The 24,237-nt window shown below is 37.2% G+C and overlaps 1 protein-coding gene across 5 annotated transcripts in view; it reads left to right on the forward strand.

Annotated features, from left to right (window-relative positions):
* rbm20 (RNA binding motif protein 20) overlaps positions 1-24,237 on the forward strand; it is an 80,504-nt gene that overhangs the window by 50,229 nt on the left and 6,038 nt on the right. For 4 of the 5 annotated variants that reach the window (XM_067395922.1, XM_067395925.1, XM_067395923.1 and 1 more), the window contains 11 exons: positions 2,780-3,794; positions 6,262-6,323; positions 6,715-6,812; positions 7,270-7,358; positions 16,292-16,435; positions 16,991-17,122; positions 17,199-17,278; positions 20,731-21,352; positions 22,063-22,155; positions 22,490-23,048; positions 24,061-24,168. In XM_067395922.1, the coding sequence (XP_067252023.1) occupies positions 2,780-3,794; positions 6,262-6,323; positions 6,715-6,812; positions 7,270-7,358; positions 16,292-16,435; positions 16,991-17,122; positions 17,199-17,278; positions 20,731-21,352; positions 22,063-22,155; positions 22,490-23,048; positions 24,061-24,168 (3,002 nt within the window). Of the gene's footprint in view, positions 1-364; positions 1,788-2,779; positions 3,795-6,261; positions 6,324-6,714; positions 6,813-7,269; positions 7,359-16,291; positions 16,436-16,990; positions 17,123-17,198; positions 17,279-20,730; positions 21,353-22,062; positions 22,156-22,489; positions 23,049-24,060; positions 24,169-24,237 lie in introns of those variants that run through there. The other variant, XM_067395926.1, reaches the window with a different exon arrangement.

Consider the following 24,237-nt stretch of genomic DNA (forward strand, 5'->3'; position numbering starts at 1 on the left):
TACCGGAGCCCCCGAGCATGGCCCGCCCGTAACACTATATAACTGTCGACAACGTACCGGAGCCCCCGAGCATGGCCCGCCCGTAACACTATATAACTGTCGACAACGTACCGGAGCCCCCGAGCATGGCCCGCCCCTAACACTATATAACTGTCGACAACGTACCGGAGCCCCCGAGCATGGCCCGCCCCTAACACTATATAACTGTCGACAACGTACCGGAGCCCCCGAGCATGGCCCGCCCGTAACACTATATAACTGTCGACAACGTACCGGAGCCCCCGAGCATGGCCCGCCCGTAACACTATATAACTGTCGATGACGTACTGGAGCCCCCGAGCATGGCCCGCCCCTAACACTATATAACGGTCGATGACAGTAACTCTACTAGTATTTGCAACCCTCTAACGTGATTCTTTTGTTTATATGCATCAGTATGTTTGACTCATTAGACAAGTCAGTTGAGACGGCAGCTCTCACGAGTGGGTGTGGTTTCAGCGCCGACATCCGACATGCCCTTTGAGAGCACAGTTACTTACTGGTTGTCATTAAGCCAGCTCGGGCATTTCCGGTTAACTGTTAGCTGTTCATTCTGTAGTCGCTGTACATCAAGACAAAGCCATCAATGGTTGACTTTTTAATGTTGTATTCATATTTTAATGCAGTCATCACATTTACCTAATTTGCCACTAAACCATATTTATTGATTGCAATAAAGACAAAGCTATTGGGACCGCTTAAAAATGCCGTGTCTGTAATTAGACATGGACACACATTTTTTTTTTTCCCAGCACTTCAAATGTTATTTTTAATGTGATGACCACAAACATTATTTGTTCATCCTTCTGAGATTGTCCCCATTGTAAAACCGAACGTTTAAAAATGTAGGAAATTCAACATTTGATAGAATACACAAAAAATAAAAAAGACAATAATTACCACTATAACCAGCAGGTGGTGGCAGAGTAGCATTTAATTGCGTATATATCAGCCATTTCCTCTAATTGTTTTTCACTTCGTTTTTGACTAAATATTAAACATTATAAAATAACTAGTTTTAAAAAATTAATTTTGTCAATGTAAAGTATGAAATACTCAAAAAAATCGTAAGAAAAACAGTGACTTTTCTTGTGAATGAATGACAAAAAGCGAGCACTGCACTTTCCCTTTGAAATCACAGCAGCTGGCAGTCAGTGCAGCGCAAGATCAATTATTTCAGCACACTTGTAAAAACACACATCTTATTCAATGAATCTAACTAAAGTGCACAATAAATATTTAAGTTTTGAAGCTTTTTTTCCACATAAAAGTGTGAAAACTGATGGTCGAGCTGGCTTATATTAAGTTCTAAAGAAAGCTCCGTGCATTTAGCCCATACTGTTAATTCTTTCGAGACTTTATTAACTTATTTCATTTACTTGCCGATTTTTTTTTTTTAGCTCTTGCTGTGTAATGTCATTGACAGATGACAGTCACTATAACCCTCCATGAATATCAGGAGTGTTTGAAACAGAGGTGGCATTCTCTGTGAAACTCTTTATTCATTAGACTAATGCTTGAAATACTGATGTAGCCATGTGCTTTAGGTATAGATATTTTTCCGTTTGTTCTTACACATTCGCTCTTGGGGTGTGTTCCATTTGCCTATAATGCCCTGCAAAGGACTTCAAAGTGTATGCAGCCATCTTAGGTGAGACTCAAAATCATAGGGAGCATATATTCTGAGTCACCTCAAGCAACATATTGGAAGAAATCCATCTGTATATCACTTCACAGGAAGCGGAGAGGTAAATTAACCAACAAGTCTTTGAACACTGTGAAGGGACCCTGTGAATTGGAACACAACAATGGACTGTCTCTTATATGCAAATCTATAATGAAATGTGTATTGTAAATATGAACATTTGTGTGATAAGTAGAAAAGCAGACACAAAACTATTATCTTGTTTATTTTCTAGTCTAAAGAAAGAAGGGATAACTTATTTAGAGCTGGTATCGATGTGTGAACTTTACGATCTGGAAAGGCTCCTGTAAGTCCATGTCATAATCTTAAATGACTCCAGCACTTCTCTGGAGAGGTGTTAATCCCCCCAAAAGATTCAGTTGCACAAATTCAGATTTGAGAGGATCTGAGGGCCTCCTGTTGTTCCAGTTGTTTCTTGACTGCTAATACATGACCTTGGTCTGTATTTGAAACATGATAACACCTGGAATGTACCTCATGAAAAAACCTCTGATGTTAAAGAACTACAAAATCCCCTTATCACGACCTGTACCTTTGAGAAACATTGTTGTTTCCTCTTTCACCACTATTACAACTTTTCCTTGGGGCTTTGTCACTTATGTCAGCTCTTGGCTTGGAGGGTGTGTGCTCAGTGAGAGTGGTATCAGGCTTGCACAGATATTTTGATTAATAGTATTGCATGCTAAATTTAGCAAGCATGTGAGCTCATTAATCAGTCCACTCAAACAGGGACAGGGAGTTCACAGTTTCTGTACCCATGTCTGGCTAGGAAGAATGTTTCTAGACTAGACAAAACCCATTTCAGCTCCTTGAGATTTTGCAAAACAAAAACGTGAAATTTCAAATGTGCCTTTTGTTAAAACAATGACCCGTGTAATCATTTTTGGTTTCTGTAATGTTCTGGGAACTTTAGTTTTTGGTTTTTAGAAAGTTCCTAGAACAGAGTGTGGTGTGTTTGTTTATGCCTAGTTTTTACTGTGTACATTTCCATGGCCCATGGCCATTTAATTGACAAACTGTTATGTGTGTCCACAGTACCTCAGGAGAAAAGCTTGATAATAAGTCTGCTCCTCTGGGTGGTGCTCATGGTGGAGTGGGTCAGAACCTGCTGCTGAGTCCTGCCAGTCTTCAGTTGGCTCAGCTTCAGGCCCAGCTCACACTTCACCGCCTCAAACTCGCCCAGACCACTAATACTGCAGCTGCAGCCACTGTCCTAAATCAGGTCCTTTCCAATGTGGCCATGTCCCAGCCTCTCTTCAACCATCTTCGGGGTTCAAGTATGGCCCAGGCCCACAGTGGGGCTTTTCCGCCTCCACCCATAGCCTTCCCACCCCCAAATACTGCCCTAGGACAACTGGTTGGTGGTGGCTTTACCCCACATCCCACTGGGATCAGGCCCACCACCTACAGTGGGGTGTCCAACCAGAAAGCTAGTCAGCACAATGATTTTGGCAAGAAGGCTGGAACATATTCGACAGACACGGACCGTCGCTTGCAATTTGGATATCTGGGAGGTACTTCAGTGGTTGCTAGCAAACCATGTGATGGAGGACAGTATGGTGGAGTCACTACACAACCCAGAAACAATGTCCACAGCAATTTTCAAAGAGACTTCTACTCCTCAGAAACCCCAGTACAACAAACTGGTTTCATGGGAGGAAGCAATGATCAGAATCTGGGATCGGTTTCTTCATCAGCCAATAAGGAGCAATGGAAAGGTCCGAACAACTTAGGAAAGTTGGATATGGGTACAGGAACAGGTTCTGGTGGTTGGGTACCACCCGGACCAGGGTTTGTGGGTCAGAGGGCAGAGTTGTATAACCCTGAGGAACCCACAGCAGATCCTAAGTTCAACTCTACATGTGGCCCAGGGACTGGCCCACCCATCGGGCAGCAAGGGGGATTTCAACAGCAGCCACAGGTTTCCCAGGGGGAAGAAGGGGTGACCTTGTCATTACAACCCCACCAGTTCAATGATTATCATGGGACGACACCTTCACACCTACCCCATCAGTGCACCATTTGTGAGAAGAAGGTTTACAACTTGAAGGTGAGTAGATCAGACTTGTTGGTTGAGATTAAAGGAAATGGCCCATTTAGACCAACTCCAAAGATGAATTAGCATTTGCATTACAAATTCAATGTGGTCACATCAGTTTACACCTGTATTCAGCACTGGGATTGGATCATAAACTGTTTATACTTGCAGAATACTTGTGATCGGATCACAAAGACAGATCTTACTAGGTGTAAACAGAATAATAGGTGTTAACCCAAATACTAGTTGTAAATAGAATCAAATATTTATAAGAAGACAAACCTCACAGGAATTTGCTACATGTGCCAAATTTATTTTAAGCTAAGCTTTGAGTTCTGCTTCTGAACTCTGTACCATGCCTACAGACATCTATCCAGATGTCTCAGCTGCAGCATCCGGAGGCCGGTTGCTAGTCTTGCAAGTTAGTCAGGGCTCTACGGTAACATTTTTCTTTAGGAGCACTTGTGCTCCTAATGAAAAAAATTTAGGAGCACAGTCAAAAATTTAGGAGCACGTTCTGTTCAAAAACAGACACTAACTTTCCCATTACAGGGTGATATTTGCCCCTTTAAATTGATTTCCTGGGGCATTTGTACCATTATAAGAGCAATTTTTCTAATTATTAAATGTATGCATCATATTTAATCAATTTCTTAAATTAAAATAGTTTATTTTTTAACATTTTAAAAACAAATTTTCTGTCTTTGCACTGCAGAAGTGGCACAGAAGCTCCATCTGAAGTGGTATTATTTAGACATTTACATAGACTGCTTAATGCAGCTCACTGGTAAATAATGTTGTACGATTGTTTTTAAATATAATTTTTTGAATGTAGAAATGTGTAAAAAAAATCTTTAAAAGTGTTTTTACTTAAAATATTAAAATCTATGTGAAGTGTAAATATGAAAATAAAACCGCCAGTAGGTGGCGGTAAATCTTAATGTGCGAGTCATTCATTCAGTCGTTCAAAACTCATTCAGCAATCACCGTTGCTTGGAGACGCGCAACAGTTCTGGTGTAGCTTTGTTTGAAACCGGTTAACAACACCGGTTACATCACTTCAACACTTCACTTGCCCACCATGACTGCAGCACCGCCACCCATCATCGTTTTGATTTTTTTTTTATAGTAATAATAATCATTTAGTTTAGTAAGAAAATAGACAGTTAAAACGGAGCGCATCTGCTCAATTCAGTGAAAGCAGGAGTCAGATTTCAATTCACTTCACCCATTTCGCCTAATTTTTCGGAATGACAAGACGAGGGAGGAAAATTTGGTTGACAAGCGAAATGTAAAAGCGCATATTTAAGCGGGTTTGTCATTGTACTGTTTTGTTGTTGTGTGTTTCATTAAGAATAATAATAAACCCACCCACCATTCAAGCAATTGCCGCCTTTGAATTGCCGCTACTTTAAAAGTGAAAGTAATATTTGCGCACGGGCATTCATAACGGGCGTGTTTTTTTAAATCAATTTTTGTATATTTGCCCCAAGCCCCTGTTAATTTTTAACCTTGATTATGATAACTGACACCAAATGTAGTATTTACATTTAATTTGGCTGCAAAGAAAAAGCAGCATGCGACGGTCTGGTAAGTGCGCGTGGCTGCGTCACACTGGTTGCCCCTTGTAAACAATTTTTGAAGTGTCTGCAGCGCACGTCTTTTGCACTTACTCTGCTCTCCTCTGCTTACTGAAGCAAAGTCTTTGAATTAATGCATCAAAAGCAACCGATAGCAGTACGAAACATAACTGTTGTTCAGTTTAGATGCATTTTGGGAGTTTTTAATTCCGATCTATTCATGATAATTGATCGGATCATTCGCACCAGTGCGCCTAAATATTTTTTCACAGTCGCACGCAGTTATTTTTAGGAGCAAATGCGAGTGAAATGCTCGCACTGTAGAGCCCTGTTAGTCATTATTTTTTTTTTTTTCTTTAAGACTGTTCATAACTTTTTTAAATCAGTTACATAAAACTTATATTGGTCTAATTTAATACCAAAAAGTAAGACTCATTACCCCTAACCTACTGTTAGTTGGTCATACTAGTTCTTTAGACACAGTCTTAATATAATGGATATGTTTATGCAACTGGCCCCAGTATACAGAATTGAGATCCAGAATTGGTAACGACACTAGCAACTGTTTTTTCCCTAATTAATTCTGCAGAACTGAAAGGGTTTTCAAGATATTTGACTAAAATGGGCTCATTTGTTACACTAGGGTGTAAATGCTTTTGTGGCAGCTGGCATGTGTCGAGTGGAGGCAGGTTTAGACGGAGCGAGGACACAGTTGTTCTGTAGAGGTTCGCTGAAATCACATTCGTTCTCAACTCTTGCTCGCACTTTCTCTGCTGTGAACTACTAGCTTTGTAATTGGCCCAGGTTGTGGCTACGCCAGGGGAATGTTTCACTCTCATAGAGAAGGATCGTAGTGAAGTCAATCTGACAGGCGTGTCGTGTGTGTGCGCTGTTTTCAGGACTGGGACCAGCATGTGAAGGGCAAGTTACATCTGCAGAACTGTTCGCTATACACTGAAAGGTGAGTACAGAAGAAAATACCATTTGTATCATGTTACAACCTTCATCAATTGATGTACAGTGCTGTTTTAAGTGTCTATCATAGTGATAAACAACCAACTCTGATGTATGGGCAGCTAATCGTTGCTAACCTGGTGTAGAAGCAAGATATTTTTAAATAGCTTGTTTGTATGTGATATATTTTGATCCTTGTTATGTACCGGTCATCGCCTGTGATACTCTTGTTAAGCATTTTATGAGTACAACCAATCTCCGTATTAAACACAGAATTATTTTATAAAGAGTCTTCTTCCATTTAAAGAGAGGAACTGAATTTGAGCTGTGTCATAAGATATAGTCAGGCCAGATGCACTGGGATTTAGGATCTAAATGCAGTGCTGTCCCCCTCACAGCCCGACGCTCGAAGCAGTGCACTTTCCAGTGTCGTCCGAAGGATGTCTGAACATGGCATTGAGTAACACTATGGCATACACATCAGCTGCCAGTCAAGGTAAGTCAAATCTCCTGATTTGTCCCTCAACGTAAGTGCTGAAAATTCGGGAGACTGAAAGCTCTGGGACGTGATTTTAGAGAGGACTCTATTTTTAGGTCTGTCAGCGGTGGGAGAGTGGACTGTCTACAGACTGGCACACTTAATGTGTTAACACCACAGTTTTTGTTTTTGTCAGAAACAACTGAAAAAAACAACTGAACAACAGTATATAAACTAAAGGCTATTGGCTAAAAACTACAAGCCCTAAATAAAAGAAAATATTCCCTGCCCCAATTTTCTGTTCCAACACATACAAAAATGCTTTAGTCAAACTATTTCTTGGGTTCTAACATTTTAGTGGGTCCTCAAGTAAGATGATGAGAACAATTTTCAGCATGGTTGTTAAAATCAGATGTATACCTCAAAATGTATTATTTATAGATATATCTGAAATGTTGTGTCCTGTTTTCTACAGATGTTTCAACTGGAAGTGCTTCATATTTGCCTGCCACAGCCATGAAGTCATTTCCTCTCTCAGGGCCAGGATTTACTCCAGGGGCAAAGGTTAGTAATGAGGAAAGACAATAGACAACAGATAAGGATTAAAGAAATAAAATATGCTGTCATATTTTGTAAAAAATTAAAATTTACATGATATTTAGTGTTGACTACTGTGGATTTGTAATACTGATTTATAATAATACTCACCCAGCTCTTTTTCATGAGGTCTTTAATTCTGAATGTTTGTTGGCTTATCTCATAGCATTGTTCTTTTAGCTCACAGGGTTTGTAAAGAAGCCAAGAGTGTTGAGATACAGAGCATGCTATATTTTGGTCACACTATTCCACTGACTGACAGATTACTTAGTGCTTATTATCACAGTCTAATGGTTATTATTCAAATGACAACTGAGCCATCTTCACAGCTAGAGCTTTTTGAGAACAGGTGGAAGCAATCAGTATTGTACAGTTCAGTCATTGCTTTCAAGTAAAGAGTTTAATGTGTGTAAGTGTGGTTCAGTAGCATAGATAGGAGTTGTGAATATACTGCTCTGCAAACATTCAAGCACAACTCTATTTTGTTTCAGCAAAATGAACAGAGGCCGATCACAGTTTGCTTTGTTGTTGTAATAAGATGGGAATGCACCCGGCTAGACAGATCTGGTTCCATGTAAAAGCTGAACACTTGTTTTTGTTGTCCAGGGACTTTATTTAGCTGTGTGATCAGGTTCCAAAATTAACTTTTTGCCAGACCTGCCAGTGCTGAGTGATTAAAAAAAAATCTACCACCCATAATACAAAACAAAGTTTAACGGTCACAAAGAATACATAAAGTATTATTTCATAAACAGTAATGTACATTATCATTAACAAAATTACACAACATTTTTCCTTTCATATATGCAAAAAGCCATTCTATTAATTGTGTACACTAAAAAATGCAGTGTTAAAAACAACCCAAGTTGTGCTGAAAATGGACAAACCTTGCAATTGGGTTGTTTAACCCAGTGGTTGGGTTAAATGTTTGTTTTATTTAGTAGTTTTATTTAACTCAACTATTGTTGAAAAATTGCTGAATTGCTTGCTTAAAATTTACATTTATTAATATGCTTAATGAATAATAATGAAACAATAAACATTAAATAAATTGCTTATTAATAAATGTTCACCTTTTGATTATTATTGTTGCCTCTAGTAATTATTTTAATATTTTAATCATTGTCTCATTTTTAATTTCCAACCTATTTTGGGATCATTTTAAGCCAGCCATATAGTATTTTCTCAACAATAGTTGAGTTAAATAAAACTACCCAGCATGTTGGGCAAACATTTAACCCAACCACTGGGTTTGTCCATTTTCAACCCAACTTTTCAGCATTTTTTAGAATGTAGCAACATATCCAGTCTATCAGTAAAATACAGCTGAGATAATTATTTTATAATTTGTATTTTGGTTGGAGCATGGAAAGAGCATCTCACCGCTTAAATTAAGGACAAAAAGAGAAAACATTTTTTTTTTTGATTGGCTTTCTAGCAAAATATCTGATGGTAAATGTTTCACTGAGATTTTGTTTAGTAGACGGGCTACTAATTTGAATCTCATACTGTACATCAGCATGAGTCAGAATCATGGTCAGAATGTAGTTCTTGCACTGTATTTTTTTGTAAGTAACAAATGTCACAAATGAACAGTATCTTTTTTTAAAAATCTTACAATTTTAGAATTCATTTCATTTCACATTCATTATTTTTTTTATTCTCTCACTTAAAAAAAATGTAAAAAATAACTTGTATGTCTGAGTTCAGTATAGCAAACCAAAGCAGGGCCATTTTGAGGTCGAGGACACCAAATTGTGTGAGAAGTGACAGAAACGAAAAGTAAGTTGCCAAGATAGAATCACTATTATAGCATTTGCGGATAAAAAGCGTTATGACTTATGTGTGCCTTATAATCACAGTTTACATTATCATTAAAGGTGCTCTAAGTGATCCTGGGTGGAGTAACTTCCTGTTGACATTCGAAGTGTTGTCAAACAAAACAGAGGCTAGCTAGACCCTCCCTCCTCCTCTTCCTCCCCCTCCCCTCTGTGCTTCCTGAAACAGTCACAATCATTTAAAATCATTCTTGTTGGTTATTGGCTGGAGCATGTTTATTATGATTCATGGTCCAGGCTGCAGCAGTTTGTTTTTATTGCCGTTTTCGGAGCTTGTGGCGACTACAGAGACCGCGTTTTTTTACAGTGTGTTCAGGGGACAGGCAGCAGCGGATAGTGAGGAGATGTTTGCTGTATGTGACAAAAAATGTTTTGGCCTAAAAATGCATGACATTACTTAGAGCACCTTGAATGGTAACAACATTTTTAATAATTACTTGGTTAATAATAAGTGTTCTTGGACTAGTGCAATGCATTGTAACACATTTATTAATTAATCATGTATTTAATGTGTCTAGTGCATTTTTTGAAGATGTACACTACTATTAAAAAGTTTGGGGTAGGAAGGATTTTTAACATGTTTTTGAAAGAAGTCTCACCAAGGCCGCATTTATTTGTCCAAAAATACAGCAAAAACAGTAATATTGTGAAATATTATTATAATATTAAATAACCCTTTTCTATTTTAATATATTTAAAATTGTAATTTACTCCTGTGATGCAAAGCTGAATTTTCAGCTTCTCACATGATCCTTCAGAAATCTGCTGATTTGATGCTCAAGAAAAGCTTATTATTATTATCAATTTAAAAAAAAAAAAAAAAAAAGTCTTGCTGCTTCATATTTTTTGTGGAAACTGCAGATACATTTTTCAGGATTCTTTAATGAATAGAAGTAGTTAAAAAGAACAGTATTGATTTGTTATAGAAATATTTTGTAACCATTTGATAGTCTTTACTGGCACTTTTGATCAATTTAAGGCAAATGTGCTGAATAGAAGTATCAATTTCTCTTTAAAAAATCTCACTGACCCCAAACCTTTGAAAGGTAGTGTAACTATTATTGGTACATATTATAATGGATTATTACTGTGGCTACAATTACAGACATTTTTGAATTATACATTATATTATATTATAATTATAATTGAAATATATATTTCATTTATTGTTATAAGGAATTTCTTTTACATTACTCTTGTCATCGGCTTATCTTGTGACAGTCTATTTTTCATTTCTTCTCTCATGCTCATTCATTATTTGCATGTAGCACAGTAATGCGAGTAGCGCTCAGACAGGCGGCTGTTTGCGTGTCATGAGTGTGACTGATGGATCCTCACATATGGACGGCTTGAAGCATTGTTTTGGATTAGATACTCTGCCCTTGCACAAATGTCTACCACCTATAATTGAAACCATGTCATGTGCAGGATGGTACTTTATGCACTTGCACAAAGATTCTTTACGGTGGTCTTTTTAGCCAAGTTATTTATGATTTAGTCCACTGGAGAGGTGAAGGCATAGACTAATGTTAGCTCCTATAAAACCCACCTGTTGTAACGCAGCTGTACGTTGGCAACACTTTAAATACTCTTTTAGTTTCAGCTTATCGTGTGAAAGGATACGTTTTCAGTTTAAAAAAATCAGTACAAAAAGAAAGGATTTCGTATTTTCAGTATCAACAGATCAAACTGTCTGGCCAAGTAATCAAGATGTGTGTGCTGTTCCAGCATTCTTTGTAGGCTCTGAGGCTGGGAATTCAATTTCAACCCAAAGAATCGTAACCTGATCCTTGGGGATAAAGGCTTCCTGACGGGAGGAATGCCAGGAGATCTATGAAATCCAGAAAGTGCATGCTATAGGTTTCAGATTAACCTGTTTCAGGGCTTGGGTAAAGCAGTTTAAACCCTCTTAGACAAGCAAACAGATGTGAATGCATTTGTAGCATGATATGGTGCCAGTCATCACTAGATCTCCAAAGAGATTGTCTTTCGTTTTCCTAATTTATGATGTGCTCGTGACAAATCTCATTGTGTCATTGTCTCAGCTGACATTCTGCACCACATATTCCACTGCAATCTGTTACAGTTGCATCGAAAGATGTAATCAGATCATCAATATATTTTATAACAAACAAGTGAGAGATCTTGGCATAGGCAGGAATGTTTTTCAAACCATTGTGATGACAATGAAAAATATTATTGTTTCATGGAAATTCATTGCCATTTTACACATCATAAAAGTTACATATTGCAACATCAATCAGGTTTCTCTCTTAGATGGAAATATGCCAGTTTATTTTGTTGGCATACAGAAGACAATTTTTGTAAACATTAAATTTGATCTAGTTTATATTGAATTTTTCTTGTCTTTGTTTGCATATATGGCTTTAACACTTAAATGCATGAATGTTTCACCAAGATTATAACAAATTTTGGGTCCTTAGCCATCCTATAGATCAGGGGTCTCCAAACTCGGTCCTAGAGGGCCACTGTCCTGCAGAGTTTAGCTCTAACCCCAGTTAAACACACCTGAAGCAGCTAATCAAGGTCTAACTAGAAACTTTCAGGAAGGTGTGTTGAGGCATGCTGAAGCTAAACTCTGCAGGACAGCGGCCCTCCAGGACAGAGTTTGGAGATCCCTGCTATAGATCCTTAGATCTATATCTAAGACAGATGGCTCTTTAACTGCTGTAATAGTATAAAACTCTCTTGATATTTTAATAATAATCACAAAAGAATAACATAAAGCATATTTCATTACCTTTTGGAACTTGGAATGGATCAATTTGAACAGATCGTCACTGTCATCGTCAGAGCTCATTTCCTCCATACATTCAGCTTCTGGCCCATATTCGCTCTCAACCCTATTTTCTCAAAACTACCATTTTCATCGTCTTCAAAATCAATATTTTGATCGCTGACAGCTTCTTCACCAGATACACAATCAAGTGACGGTGACATTTTATTGTATATTGTACCATTTTAAGTTTTGCTTTGATATTTGTGTATTCTTTTGTTTTATGCCTGCTGTAATTATGAGTGAAAATTCATGTCATCATTATACAGTATCAGACATTGCCACCTTGAGGAATAAAGGTGAATTGCACCTATTCAGTCATCAAAAATTCAATTACTGTTGAGCAGAAAACAAAAATATACATACACTATTAACACCTAGGGTCACTTGCGACCCGATACACTTTCTACAAAAAAATCTTTTATAAAACAGACATTCTTTTATAATTTTATTTTTCTTGTTATAATGTTTATAATGAATAGAAGTTATAAAAAAGTTATAAAGTAAAATATTTAGCTTTTGCCAGACCGCTTTCCTCTGCCAGACTGTGGCATCAGTTAAGCTTTTTTCGTAAGTTAAATACGGAAGGCAGTCTAACCTTTTTGTAAAGTGTTGCAAAAGCATTTTTGTTACTTGAAATAAAATAAAGATTAAGTGAAATAAAATATAATATTAGAAATACTTAAACTTATTTTATTTCAGCTAGTTGACAAGGCAACTCTTATCATTTTCATTTAGTTTTACTTAATGTACACACACAACAAAAATTGCAGAGCTTTAAACTTAAAATAAAAACAGAAAATATAAAATTAAAAATACTAATAAAATCTATAATAGTGTCTCAATACTAAAATAAAAGTGCAACTTAATATGCGGAGACAACTTTAAGCCATAATTTCATGTTAAAATGTGGCTTTGTAGCCACTGTTTATGCTGCGATGCTTTCAAAGCATTGCTTGATTTATTTGAGATTCCCAACCAGCCTAGCATCCTTGCTAGCCAATCAGCAGCAGCCACAACCCCTCAGGGTTTCACTGTAATGCCAGTTATGTTTCACCAAGCATTTCAACATAATCACATTGATCATTGCCAGAACCTCGATCTTTCACTGCCCACAATCAGCTGAATGAACTCCGTAAATGCAACACCATTACACTGGTGTTGCATTTTACTATCCCGGCACATGCAAGCCATTTAGAGTTACATTCTGATTTATATAGCATATAGCAGAGGCATAAACAGCCTGTTTGGGGGTCTATTTTGGTATGTGTTTATGGAGATAGACCTAATGTGACCTTTTTGACACATTTGGGCAAAGGGAAAGTCTGGCAGGAAGCCATTCATAGAATTATCACAAGCTCTGCTCAAACTGTTAGATTCGGTCAGCAACCAGCTGCAGACAACCCCAAAAATCAACCATGTCGAGATTAACATTGATTTGAGGCTTTGAATTCACAAGTGGTTGTCACATTCAGGGCCTTTTTGGCTCTGCTTTGAGATCCGGTCTGAGTATGATGGTTGAATCATTTATAGGGACAACAGGAACTTCACAAGTTTCACTACTTTCATTCTCACGATCAGCAGTCATGATAATTAATCGGTGCTCATGCACTCTGCAGATCTCTATGGTACTTCCACTATAACAGTCTTCCTATGATGTGGGCCGAGCGCCCCTGGCACTTGCTGCTGTCAATCAAACACCCTGTACACATCCCACCACACTATAGCTTATATTACTGTCGTAAAATGTAAACTAATAATACAACCCGAATTCTGGAAATGTTGGGATGTTTATTAAATTTGAATAAAATGAAAACTAAATGACTTTCAAATCACATGAGCCAATATTTTATTCACAATAGAACATAGATAACATAACAAATGTTTAAACTGAGAAATTTTACAATTTTATGCACAAAATGAGCTCATTTCAAATTTGATGCCTGCTACAGGTCTCAAAATAGTTGGGATGGGGCCATGTTTACCATGGTGTAGCAGCTCCTCTTTTTTTTCAAAACAATTTGAAGACGTCTGGGCATCGAGGTTATGAGTTTCTGGAGTTTTGGTGTTGGAATTTGTTCCCATTCTTGCCTGATATAGGTTTCCAGCTGCTGAAGAGTTTGTGGGCGTCTTTTGTTTAATGATGTGCCAAATGTTCTCTATTAGGTGAAAGATCTAGACTGCAGGCAGGCCAATTCAGTACCCATGCTGTTGTAATAGCTGCAGTATGTGGTTTTGCGTTGTCCTGCAGAAACACACAAGGCCTTCCCTGAAATAGACGTCATCTGGAGGGGAGCATATGTTCCTCTAAAACCTTTACATACCTTTCATTATATACATTCATAGTGCCTTCCAAAACATGCAAGCTGCCCATACCGTATGCACTTAAGCACTCCCATACCATCAGAGATGCTGGATTTTGAACTGAACGCTGATGACACGCTGGAAGGTTTCCCTCCTCTTTAGCCCGGAGGACACGGTGTCCATGATTTCCAACAAGCATGTCAAGTTTGGATTCGTCTGACCATAGAACACTTTTCCACTTTGAAACAGTCCATTTTAAATGAGCCTTGGCCCACAGGACACAACAGCGCTTCTGGACCATGTTCACATATAGCTTCCTTTTTGCATGATAAAGCTTTAGTTGGCATCTGCAGATGGCACGGCGGATTGTGTTCTGGTAGTATTCCTGGGCCCATTTAGTAATGACATTGATTAATCATGCCAATGAGTGATGCAGTGTTGTCTGAGGGCCCGAAGACCACAGGCATCCAATAAAGGTCTTGATGTTGTTACACACTGTAGATGATGAGATTTGCAAAGCCTTTGCAATTTGACGCTGAGGAACATTGTTTTTAAAGTATTTCACAATCTTTTTACGCACTCTTTCACAGATTGGAGAGCCTCTGTCCATCTTTTCTTCTAAGAGACTCTGCCTCTCTAAGACTTCCCTTTTATAGCTAATAATGTTACAGATCTGATGTCAATTAACATAATTAGTCGCTAGATGTTCTCCCAGCTGAATCTTTTCAAAATTTCTTGCTTTTTTCAGTCATTTGTTGCCCCCCTGCCAACTATTTTGAGACCTGTCGCAGGCGTCAAATTTGAAATGAGCTCATTTTGTGCATAAAATTGTAAAATTTCTCAATTTAAACATTTGTTATATTATCTATGTTCTATTGTGAATAAAATATTGGCTCATGTGATTTGAAAGTCTTTTAGTTTTCATTTTATTCAAATGTAAAAAACGTCTCAACATTTCCGGAATTCGGGTTGTAATAATAATTTGACATATTTTTAATTAATTTTTACATTTTAATGTAATGCATTTTAAGAGTATTCAAAATGTGCTATACATACAAAGATAATGTGATAATTATATATTTATTTTATTATTTTTTGTAGAATGTAGATTATTTATGTACATTTTATTTCAAGGTAAAATTTATACTACTGTAAAAAAACTTTTTTTAATACTGTAAAAATGTTTTTTTTTTTCCACAAAAATATTAAGCAGTGCAACTGTTTTGATAATAGTAAATGTTTATTGAGCAGCAAAACAGGATCATGTGACACTGAAGACTGGAGTAATGATGCTGAAAATTCAGCTTTGATCACAGAAATAAATTACTTTTTAAAATATATTATAAAATATATAATAAAATTGTATGTTTACATTTTAGAGACTTTCTGTAGTTATTTAATATATGAAACAAATGTAATATTGATTATCTAAATTTCTATTTATTTAACCAATTTTATTATTTTTTTTAAATGTATTTATATTTAATAATATGGATTAATTAGCTAAATTATTATTATTTTATTTTTAGAGAATGCTATTTAATTTCAAATAAAGGAAATTAATATCAATTTTTATGAGACTTTATTTATTATATCCCACATTAATATCTCTCAAGTTTTCGCTTATGCTTTTAAATCATAAATTACAACCTAATAATGTAGTATGTTAATGTACATGAGGACCCTCAGCTGCTACATAAGGGCACCAGTAGGGGGCATTAGTAAGGGGCCAGATGGATTTTTAACAAACTGTTTCAGGTATAAAAAGATCACACATTAACTCAACTGCTAGCCACAAACATCTTATATGTTCACATATATTTAATTGATACTATATTCAAATGCTCTTAAACATTTCCCACCATTGTTGATCAGATGTAAACAATTTGCAAGACAAAAAAAAATGTGTGATATAGAATATGTAATAGTCTCAGGACTGTATGTTTCATGTTCACTCACAGTTTCTTCAGCGTAAGGCATGTCCTGGGCGTGTCGTCCATATCTGTAACCTCCCAGAGGGCAGCTGCACGGAGAATGATGTCATCAACTTGGGGCTGCCCTTCGGCAAAGTGACCAACTACATCCTCATGCGCTCGACGCATCAGGTATAATTCAGCCTTAGATCTCATGTGAGTGACAGGTTGCTCACACCAGTAAACACATCATCAGAGAAGAGAAGAGATGTCACTGCAAAAGGGAGGGGAAGTTATTTTCATTCAAGGTAAATCATAAAAATAAATACTGCAATATTCCATTAAAAAAGAAGAAATGTCCATTTTGATTTCATTGTGACTTTAAATTTTTGCAAGCTGTGATACAGTTTGTCGTAAATAGTGCCAGGCTGGAGGAGTACTGCAGAATTAGATTTAGGCAAGCACTTTATGTACTTTATCTTCACACATTTAAACCCTGACACCAGTGATGTCTCCATCACCTCGAATCGTTAGTCACATTTGATTGACTTTTTGATTGGTGCTGTTAGTACCAACTGGATCACATTCTGGGTCCAGTGCCAAGTTTGACATGTGCCTGTAATTCCTAGCATTGAATTGATCTTGTAAATGTCTAGAGGATTTATTAAGCAATTAAAAAGTATATTTTAAAAGATTTGTTTGGAATACATTTGACACATTTTATGTTTCATGCATGCTTTCTGTCAGGCTTTTCTTGAAATGGCATACGTGGAGGCGGCACAGGCTATGGTGCAATACTACCAGCTGCAGCCGGCCACAATCAATGGGCAGAAACTCCTGATCCGCATGTCCAAGAGATACAAGGAGCTGCAGTTGAAGGTATGTGTCATCTTGGCTCATCATAATCATATGACTTGAACAAATCCAACTCGGAGTGTTTTGCTTTCTGATCCAGAAACCAGGTAAAGATGTTGATTCTATAATCCAAGACATCAATTCTCAGAGAGAGCGAGATGAGATGCAGGAGACTGACAGGTGAGAATGACATCAGGAGACTTTTTGGGGTCATTTTCTAGGTTTGGAACTATTAATTTATTCAAAAATACATTGAAATGCATTTCATATACACAATGACGTGAATACATCTTTTATATTAAGAGCATGGTTTTAATTTCTAATTAATTAAAATTCAACTGTCCTATTATCATAATGAAGAAAAAAATATATGAAATTCTTGGAAAGTAGTTAATAATCTTCTAGTATAATAAAAAAAACAGCCTCACTGCTTATTAAAATTTGAAAAATGTTTGTCCTCCAAATCCAAGTCATGTGGTGCAACCAATATGCAGAAAAGAAAAACTTTAAAAAGGAAATGTCATCATAGAGAGGACCCCTGCAGACCCTTGAATGTTTGATAATATACTAAAGAATTATTAACTAAATTTTAATTTGCTATTTTAGATCATTTTTAGAGTATTTAGGTTGTGATATAGATTAATTCACTAAAATGGCATTGATATTTTACAAAAAAAAAATATGGAATAAATATAATATTGAATATTTAAACTTCTATTTTTACTGTAGAATTTTATGCATTATTACATTTTGTCTAAAAGGGTGGTATTTTATATGTTGATTTTGATTAATTATTGAAAAATGAAGTCAATTAAAATATCTACTTTGATCTTTTTTAATGACAAGGCAAGGCTGGTTAAGACTATAAAATTGAATGTGGTTTATCTCAGAATATTTAATGATATTAATGAATTAATAATTTATGATATTGGTAAAAAAATACTCTTTACCTTAAAATATATTGTTTTGTTTTTTTTTTGGCAACATTTTAGTTTACGCTCAGATATAGATAAATTAAATAATAATACACTTGCAACTTACTTTGTGCCTAAAATTAGTCTAAAATGCAAATAGTTAAAAAATAAATTAAAGGGTTAGTTCACCCAAAAATGAAAATTCTGTAATTAATTACTCACCCTCATGCCGTTCCTCACCCGTAAGACCTTCGTTCATCTTCGGAACACAAATTAAGATACTTTTGTTGAAATCCGATGGCTCCGTGAGGCCTTCATAGGGAACAATGACATTTCCTCTCTCAAGATCCATTAATGTACTAAAAACATATCTAAATCGGTTCTTGTGAGTACAGTGGTTCAAAATTAATATTATAAAGCGACGAGAATATTTTTGGTGCGCCAAAAAAACAAAATAATGATTTATTTAGTGATGGCCGATTTCAAAACACTGCTTCAGGAAGCTTCGGAGCATAAATTAATCAGTGTGTCGAATCCGCAGTTCGGAGCGCCAAAGTCACATGATTTCAGCAGTTTGGCGGTTTGACACGGGATCCCAATCATGATTCGACACGCTGATTCATAACATCCGAAGCTTCATGAAGCAGTGTTTTGAAATCGGCCATCACTAAATAAGTTTTGTTTTTTTGGCGCACCAAAAATATTCTCTAGTCGCATTATAATATTAATATTGAACCACTGTACTCACATGAACTGATTTAAATATGTTTTTAGTACCTTTATGGATCTTGAGAGAGGAAATGTCATTGCTCCCTATGCAGGCCTCACTGAGTCAACAAAAATATCTTAATTTGTGTTCCAAAGCTGAAAAAAGGTCTTACGGGTGTGGAACGGCATGAGGGTGAGTAATAAATGACAGAATTTTAATTTTTGGGTGAACTAACCCTTTAATTTATTTTTTAACTATTATTTTGCATATTAGACTAATTTTAGGCACAAAGTAAGTTGCAAGTGTATTATTATTTAATTTATCTATATCTGAGCGTACCTTCACCACGTGATAAGATGTGTGAAAATTGCTGGCTGCGTCCGAAAACCTAGGTAGCTGTCTTGCTGCCTCGCTATCTTATAAGAGAATGACTTGTACGGCAGCGTTTGTGCATGAAGGCACCTCACGAAACTTATTTCGGACAGACTTCTGAGGCAGCGTAACAGTTTAATGATCTACAGCAATATAGCACGAGCTTTGGTGAGAACTAAACAAATATTTAATTACTTCAGTAGTAATTAAGTAAGTAGTAAGTAATCTCGATAGAAATTATATCAAAATTGAAATATGTTGGTCAAAATCGTACATTTATACACAAACTGAGCAGCAAACGCAATCTTTATTTTTCTAGCTCAACTGTCACAGAATGGAAAGCACAGGATTGTGGGATATCAAAGGCAGCTAAGGATACATCCATGCTTCCTTCAAAAATCGATCTGAGGAAGGTATCTCATGAGACAGGAAGTGAAGTTAACATTGGATTCGGACGTGCCTTGATGCCTTCTTACCTTGAAATGTGTCCTCGGATGGCAGCATTTTTCAGTTTTTGGACGCAGCCGCTGTGTTGTGACTGCGGAACTTTTGTGGACGTTTAAATTTGTGCAAAACAATCTCGCACCCCGTTGAGGCCCTGTTTTAAAACACATACAAACAGCATTACTTTAGTTTAACATGAATAGTTAGTATGATACTACCTTGAGGTCGATAACGATGTTTATTTTGATATTTGACGATAATGGCGCTCTGCTCTGGTCAAGGTCACGTTCTTCATGAACAGCGGCGCGCGCGCGGCCAAGTGTAGCTGCACAGCTCCCTCTGTTGGTGAAAATAATCACTACACGATTGCTCCGATAACCATCAGGCTGTCGTGTTTTCTTTGCAATGTATTTGCGGGTTGTTTTAAACGAGCTGTAAAACGGGGACAGCTCCAGCCGAGGACAGAACATCAAAAACCGGGACTGTCCCCGGAAAACGGGGACGTCTGGTCACCAGTAATCAGAATTTTTTTTAACTTTTCAAGTGTGCTTTTGAAAAGGAACTTTATTTTCTCTAACTGGGCTTATTATTTTGAATTTTATACTCAAATGTAATCAATTAAAGTTGATTATCTCCAACGATTAAAAAAAAAAATTATTACCTCTAATGTGGTACAGAAAGATGTGTGTGTGGAAATTACTGTTGTGCTGGGCAGTTTTGCGAACTTGTAAAATTGTGTACAAAACTCAGACCCTGTTATATAGTACATACAAACAGCCTTACTTTAACATTACTAGCTAGTATGTAAGTACCTTAAAAATGATAACGGTGTGTCTCTTTTTGGCAACTGATGACTGCTCTCCATAGGCATGCACGTCGTGCGGCCAAGTAATCAATGTAGCTTGCAGCCCCCTCTGTTGGTGAAAATAATCACTACACGATTGCTGGTAACCAGCAGACTATGATGGCTGGGCTTTTTCCTTGTGTATCTGCGGGTTTTTTTTGTATGTGATGTAAAACAGGGTCATTTCCGGACACAGGACACCATAACCCGTAACTGTCCCCAGAAAGCGGGAATGTCTGCTCACCCTAATATAAAACCAAGAAAGTGTACTTTTTTTTTATTTTTTTACATTATTTAAAGATTTTTCTTTTTCTTTATCATTGACATTAACGTCTGCTGGTTTGTGTAGGTATCTACCAGAACGTGCAAGATCTCGTAGCCCCATCAGTCGTTCTCTGAGTCCGCGCTCCCACAGTCCGAGCTTCACTTCATGCAGTTCTGCTCACAGTCCACTGGGGCCTTCCTGTCGGCCTGACTGGAGCAACGGCATGGGGCCCCGCCGGGCCTCTTGGGACTGGACGTCCCATTCCCGTGGTGATGAGGACCCCAACGAGAGAGACGACTGGAGGAATGATGAAGAGGAGAGAGCCAACGGATGGCTGTCCGAGCGCAGGAAATTGTACTTTAAAACAGGGGACAGGATCAGCCCTCGTATGGGGCCCGGGGACGAGCGGGGCAGGGACTGGTACCCTCGCGGAAGTCCTCAGGGTTCCTCCTTCTCCTCCTACCACTCTATAGATGACTTTTACAAGAAAGACTCACTATACAAGACTGATAAACTGAGCAGGCCGCAACATCCGAGACATGAAGGGAAAACTAAGAGAAGGGAAGGTGGCGACTATCACAGGCCACGACACTCCGAGTCAGACGTGACGGACGACACAAGCTCCAACCGGATAGCTGAAGACAGAGGACGCAGCAAGAGGTCGAGCCGGAAACAAGATAAGGAGGAGAAAGAGTCCGAAAATCAGGCATGTCCTACACATTTCACATCTTCATTAGGGTTTATTTGAAGACCAACTGTAATATAATACATATAATGTTTCAACTGAATGACATATTTTTAGAGTTAAGAATATGTTAAATATTTAAAATTTTAAATAATCATTATATCATATATTTTATAATATATGTGACCCTGGACCACAAAACCAGTCATAAGTCGCATTTGTAGCAATAGCCAACAATACATTATATGGGTCAAAATAATCGATTTTTCTTTTATGACAAAAATTATTAGGATATTAAGTAAAGATTATGTTTTATGAAGATATTTTGTAAATTTCCTACCGTAAATATATCAAAAATGTATTTTTGTGAGTGGATATGCATTGCTAAGGATTTAATTTGGACAACTTTAAAGGCAATTTTCTCAATATTTTAATTTATCTCGGCCAAATATTGTCCTATCCTAACAAACCATACAAGCTTATTTATTCAGCTTTCAGATGATGTATAAATCTCTTTTTTTTTATTATTATTATTATTTTTTTAAATGACCCTTATGACTGGTTTTGTGGTCCAGGCAGGTCACATATCTTATTTAAAATATATAAACTTTTAAAAATATTTTATAAATTTAAATATATAAATAATAATGTATATTAATTATATTATATTATATTATCAAAATGTGTCTGTATTGACAATATTTTAATAGCACTGTTTTTATGTATTACAGAAGGAAGAATATAGAGCCAAAGAAAGATCGGCGTCTCCTCACAACAGCAAACCTGTAGAGTCCTCAAAGTGTGACAGAGACGGTGACAGCGAGGTAAACACATTCATTCATTCATCCATCTGTTGGGTCACCAATTGGGAGCTTTGTCCCACCTCCTGCAAGACATAGGCAGTGTCCCATATTTCAATTCTGTATAATTTTTTTCTTCCCTGAAATTACAATACCACAATAAATAAATTAAAATTTTGGCATTTAAAAATCCATTTGCGCAGCCGTCATGTTCTAACTATGTAAAAATAAAACAAAATTACCAACCGACGCATTCGTAGAGAGGGTTTTTCTTTTGTAACGTTATAAATGTCTTTACTGTGTCTTTTGATCAACTTAATGCATCCTTGCTGAATGAGAGTATTAATGTCTTGCCAAGGGATTGGGAAGTGGAGATGATGGAGAGGAGGAGAGCTGGTATCCTAAATGCATGGAGGAACTGGTGACCGTAGATGAAGTCGGAGGAGAGGATGACTCTATAATTGAACCTGATCTACCTGACCTTCAAGAGGAGGAACGGAGAGTTGAGCCCGGTCAGTCAACGACAGAGAGCCCTAAACCAAATGCAAAGACCCCAACAGGAGGCGAGGACACCGTGGTGGACCCTCCTATCCTTCCACCACTGGATTTGGTCCCAGAAGAGAGCTCTGGAGGTTCTCAGTCCTGCCCCGGAGAGACGCCCCTAAAGTCATCTGCCCCAGAGCAGCCTGTCTCTCAACTCAACCAGTTCCCGTCCCAGGAGTTCAAGAGCGCTTTGGAGGAGTCCTGCACCGCCACTAATATGGATACACAGACCAACACAGCCACACCAGCTGGGCCTCCAAACCACAGCAGCACATGTGAGAGCGGGAAAGTGACAGACACGAGTACTGACGAGAGAAAAGCGGCAGAAATGGACAAGAAAGAACCGTGTCTCAAACAGGACAGTCAAAAGAAAGGTACCCACAACCGACGAGTTTGTCAGTAAATACACACTGTAAAAAGTAATAGGCTTTATCTACTTCATAAAATTTTGGCAACAGATTACAAACAATATTATTAATTAAATTCAACAAATAGAATTGAGTTAGAATTAATCAGATGAATTCCTTAAATGTCAACCATTTAAAACAAGTACATTTTTAACAAAAATATCTGAATAACAAACAGACGTCAAAGATGAATTATGAACTTTTTTTTATTGGCAACATTGAAGAGACCTGATGATAACAAGCAGAATCACGGAAGGAAAGAGAAACACATGAATTAACGGAGGTTTGGATGTTGATTTTATTTAAAATGTTTGGTCACTATTATGGTGATCAGTGTTTCATTTAGTTGGGCAGTTGGGCTTTTTATGTCAGTTTGTTGTTTTCGTAATTTTGTTTGATAATTTTGCACATTTTAAATGGTTGACTTTTAAGGAATTAATTTGATTAACTCAATTCTTATGTGTTGAATTTAATTAATAATATTGTGTATTACTTTTTACAGTGCATAAACCCAGTGTTGGGGAAGGTTACTTCCTGATACTAATAACATGTAGTTCTTAGTAGATTCTCATAACTACGGTAGCCTTCCTGTAGCTCGAACAATAGATCTGAAGAACTGATCAAATGTGTACCTTAAATGCAATGAAAGTCAATTTGGAAAAAAAGCATCTGCCAAATGCAGTGATGTAATTGTCATAGAAGTCTAAAACATGTCAATCAAAGTTCAGAATCTAAGTTTTTGTTGTGTGAAAAAGCTTTGACATTTTGATAATGACGAAGGTAAGTGGATGATGACAGAAACTATTTTCAAGTAAAAACCTATTTGAAAGTTGTTTTTTTCTACCTACAAAAACTGTGATATTCAATCATCAAAGATATTTTTAGAAGTTGCATTTAAAATCTACCTTTTTTGAACCTCACGTCCATGATACACAACAAACCTTAAAGCATTTTCATTTCACCTGTTTCTCTATTCTAGATATTCCTGACTCATTACCGACCCCTTCACCTCAGACGACAGACACCTCTGCCGTGTCTCCCTCTCAGGATCAGGAGAAAGCCATCGGCGAACACAGCATACCGTTAGGTACGTCCACCAGAGTCAAAAGAGTCCGCAAATGCCGTTTAGTCCGGAAGAAGAAAGTATGAGCAATGG

Source organism: Chanodichthys erythropterus, chromosome 10 (genome assembly GCF_024489055.1).
Source record: "Chanodichthys erythropterus isolate Z2021 chromosome 10, ASM2448905v1, whole genome shotgun sequence".
Taxonomy (NCBI): domain Eukaryota; kingdom Metazoa; phylum Chordata; class Actinopteri; order Cypriniformes; family Xenocyprididae; genus Chanodichthys; species Chanodichthys erythropterus.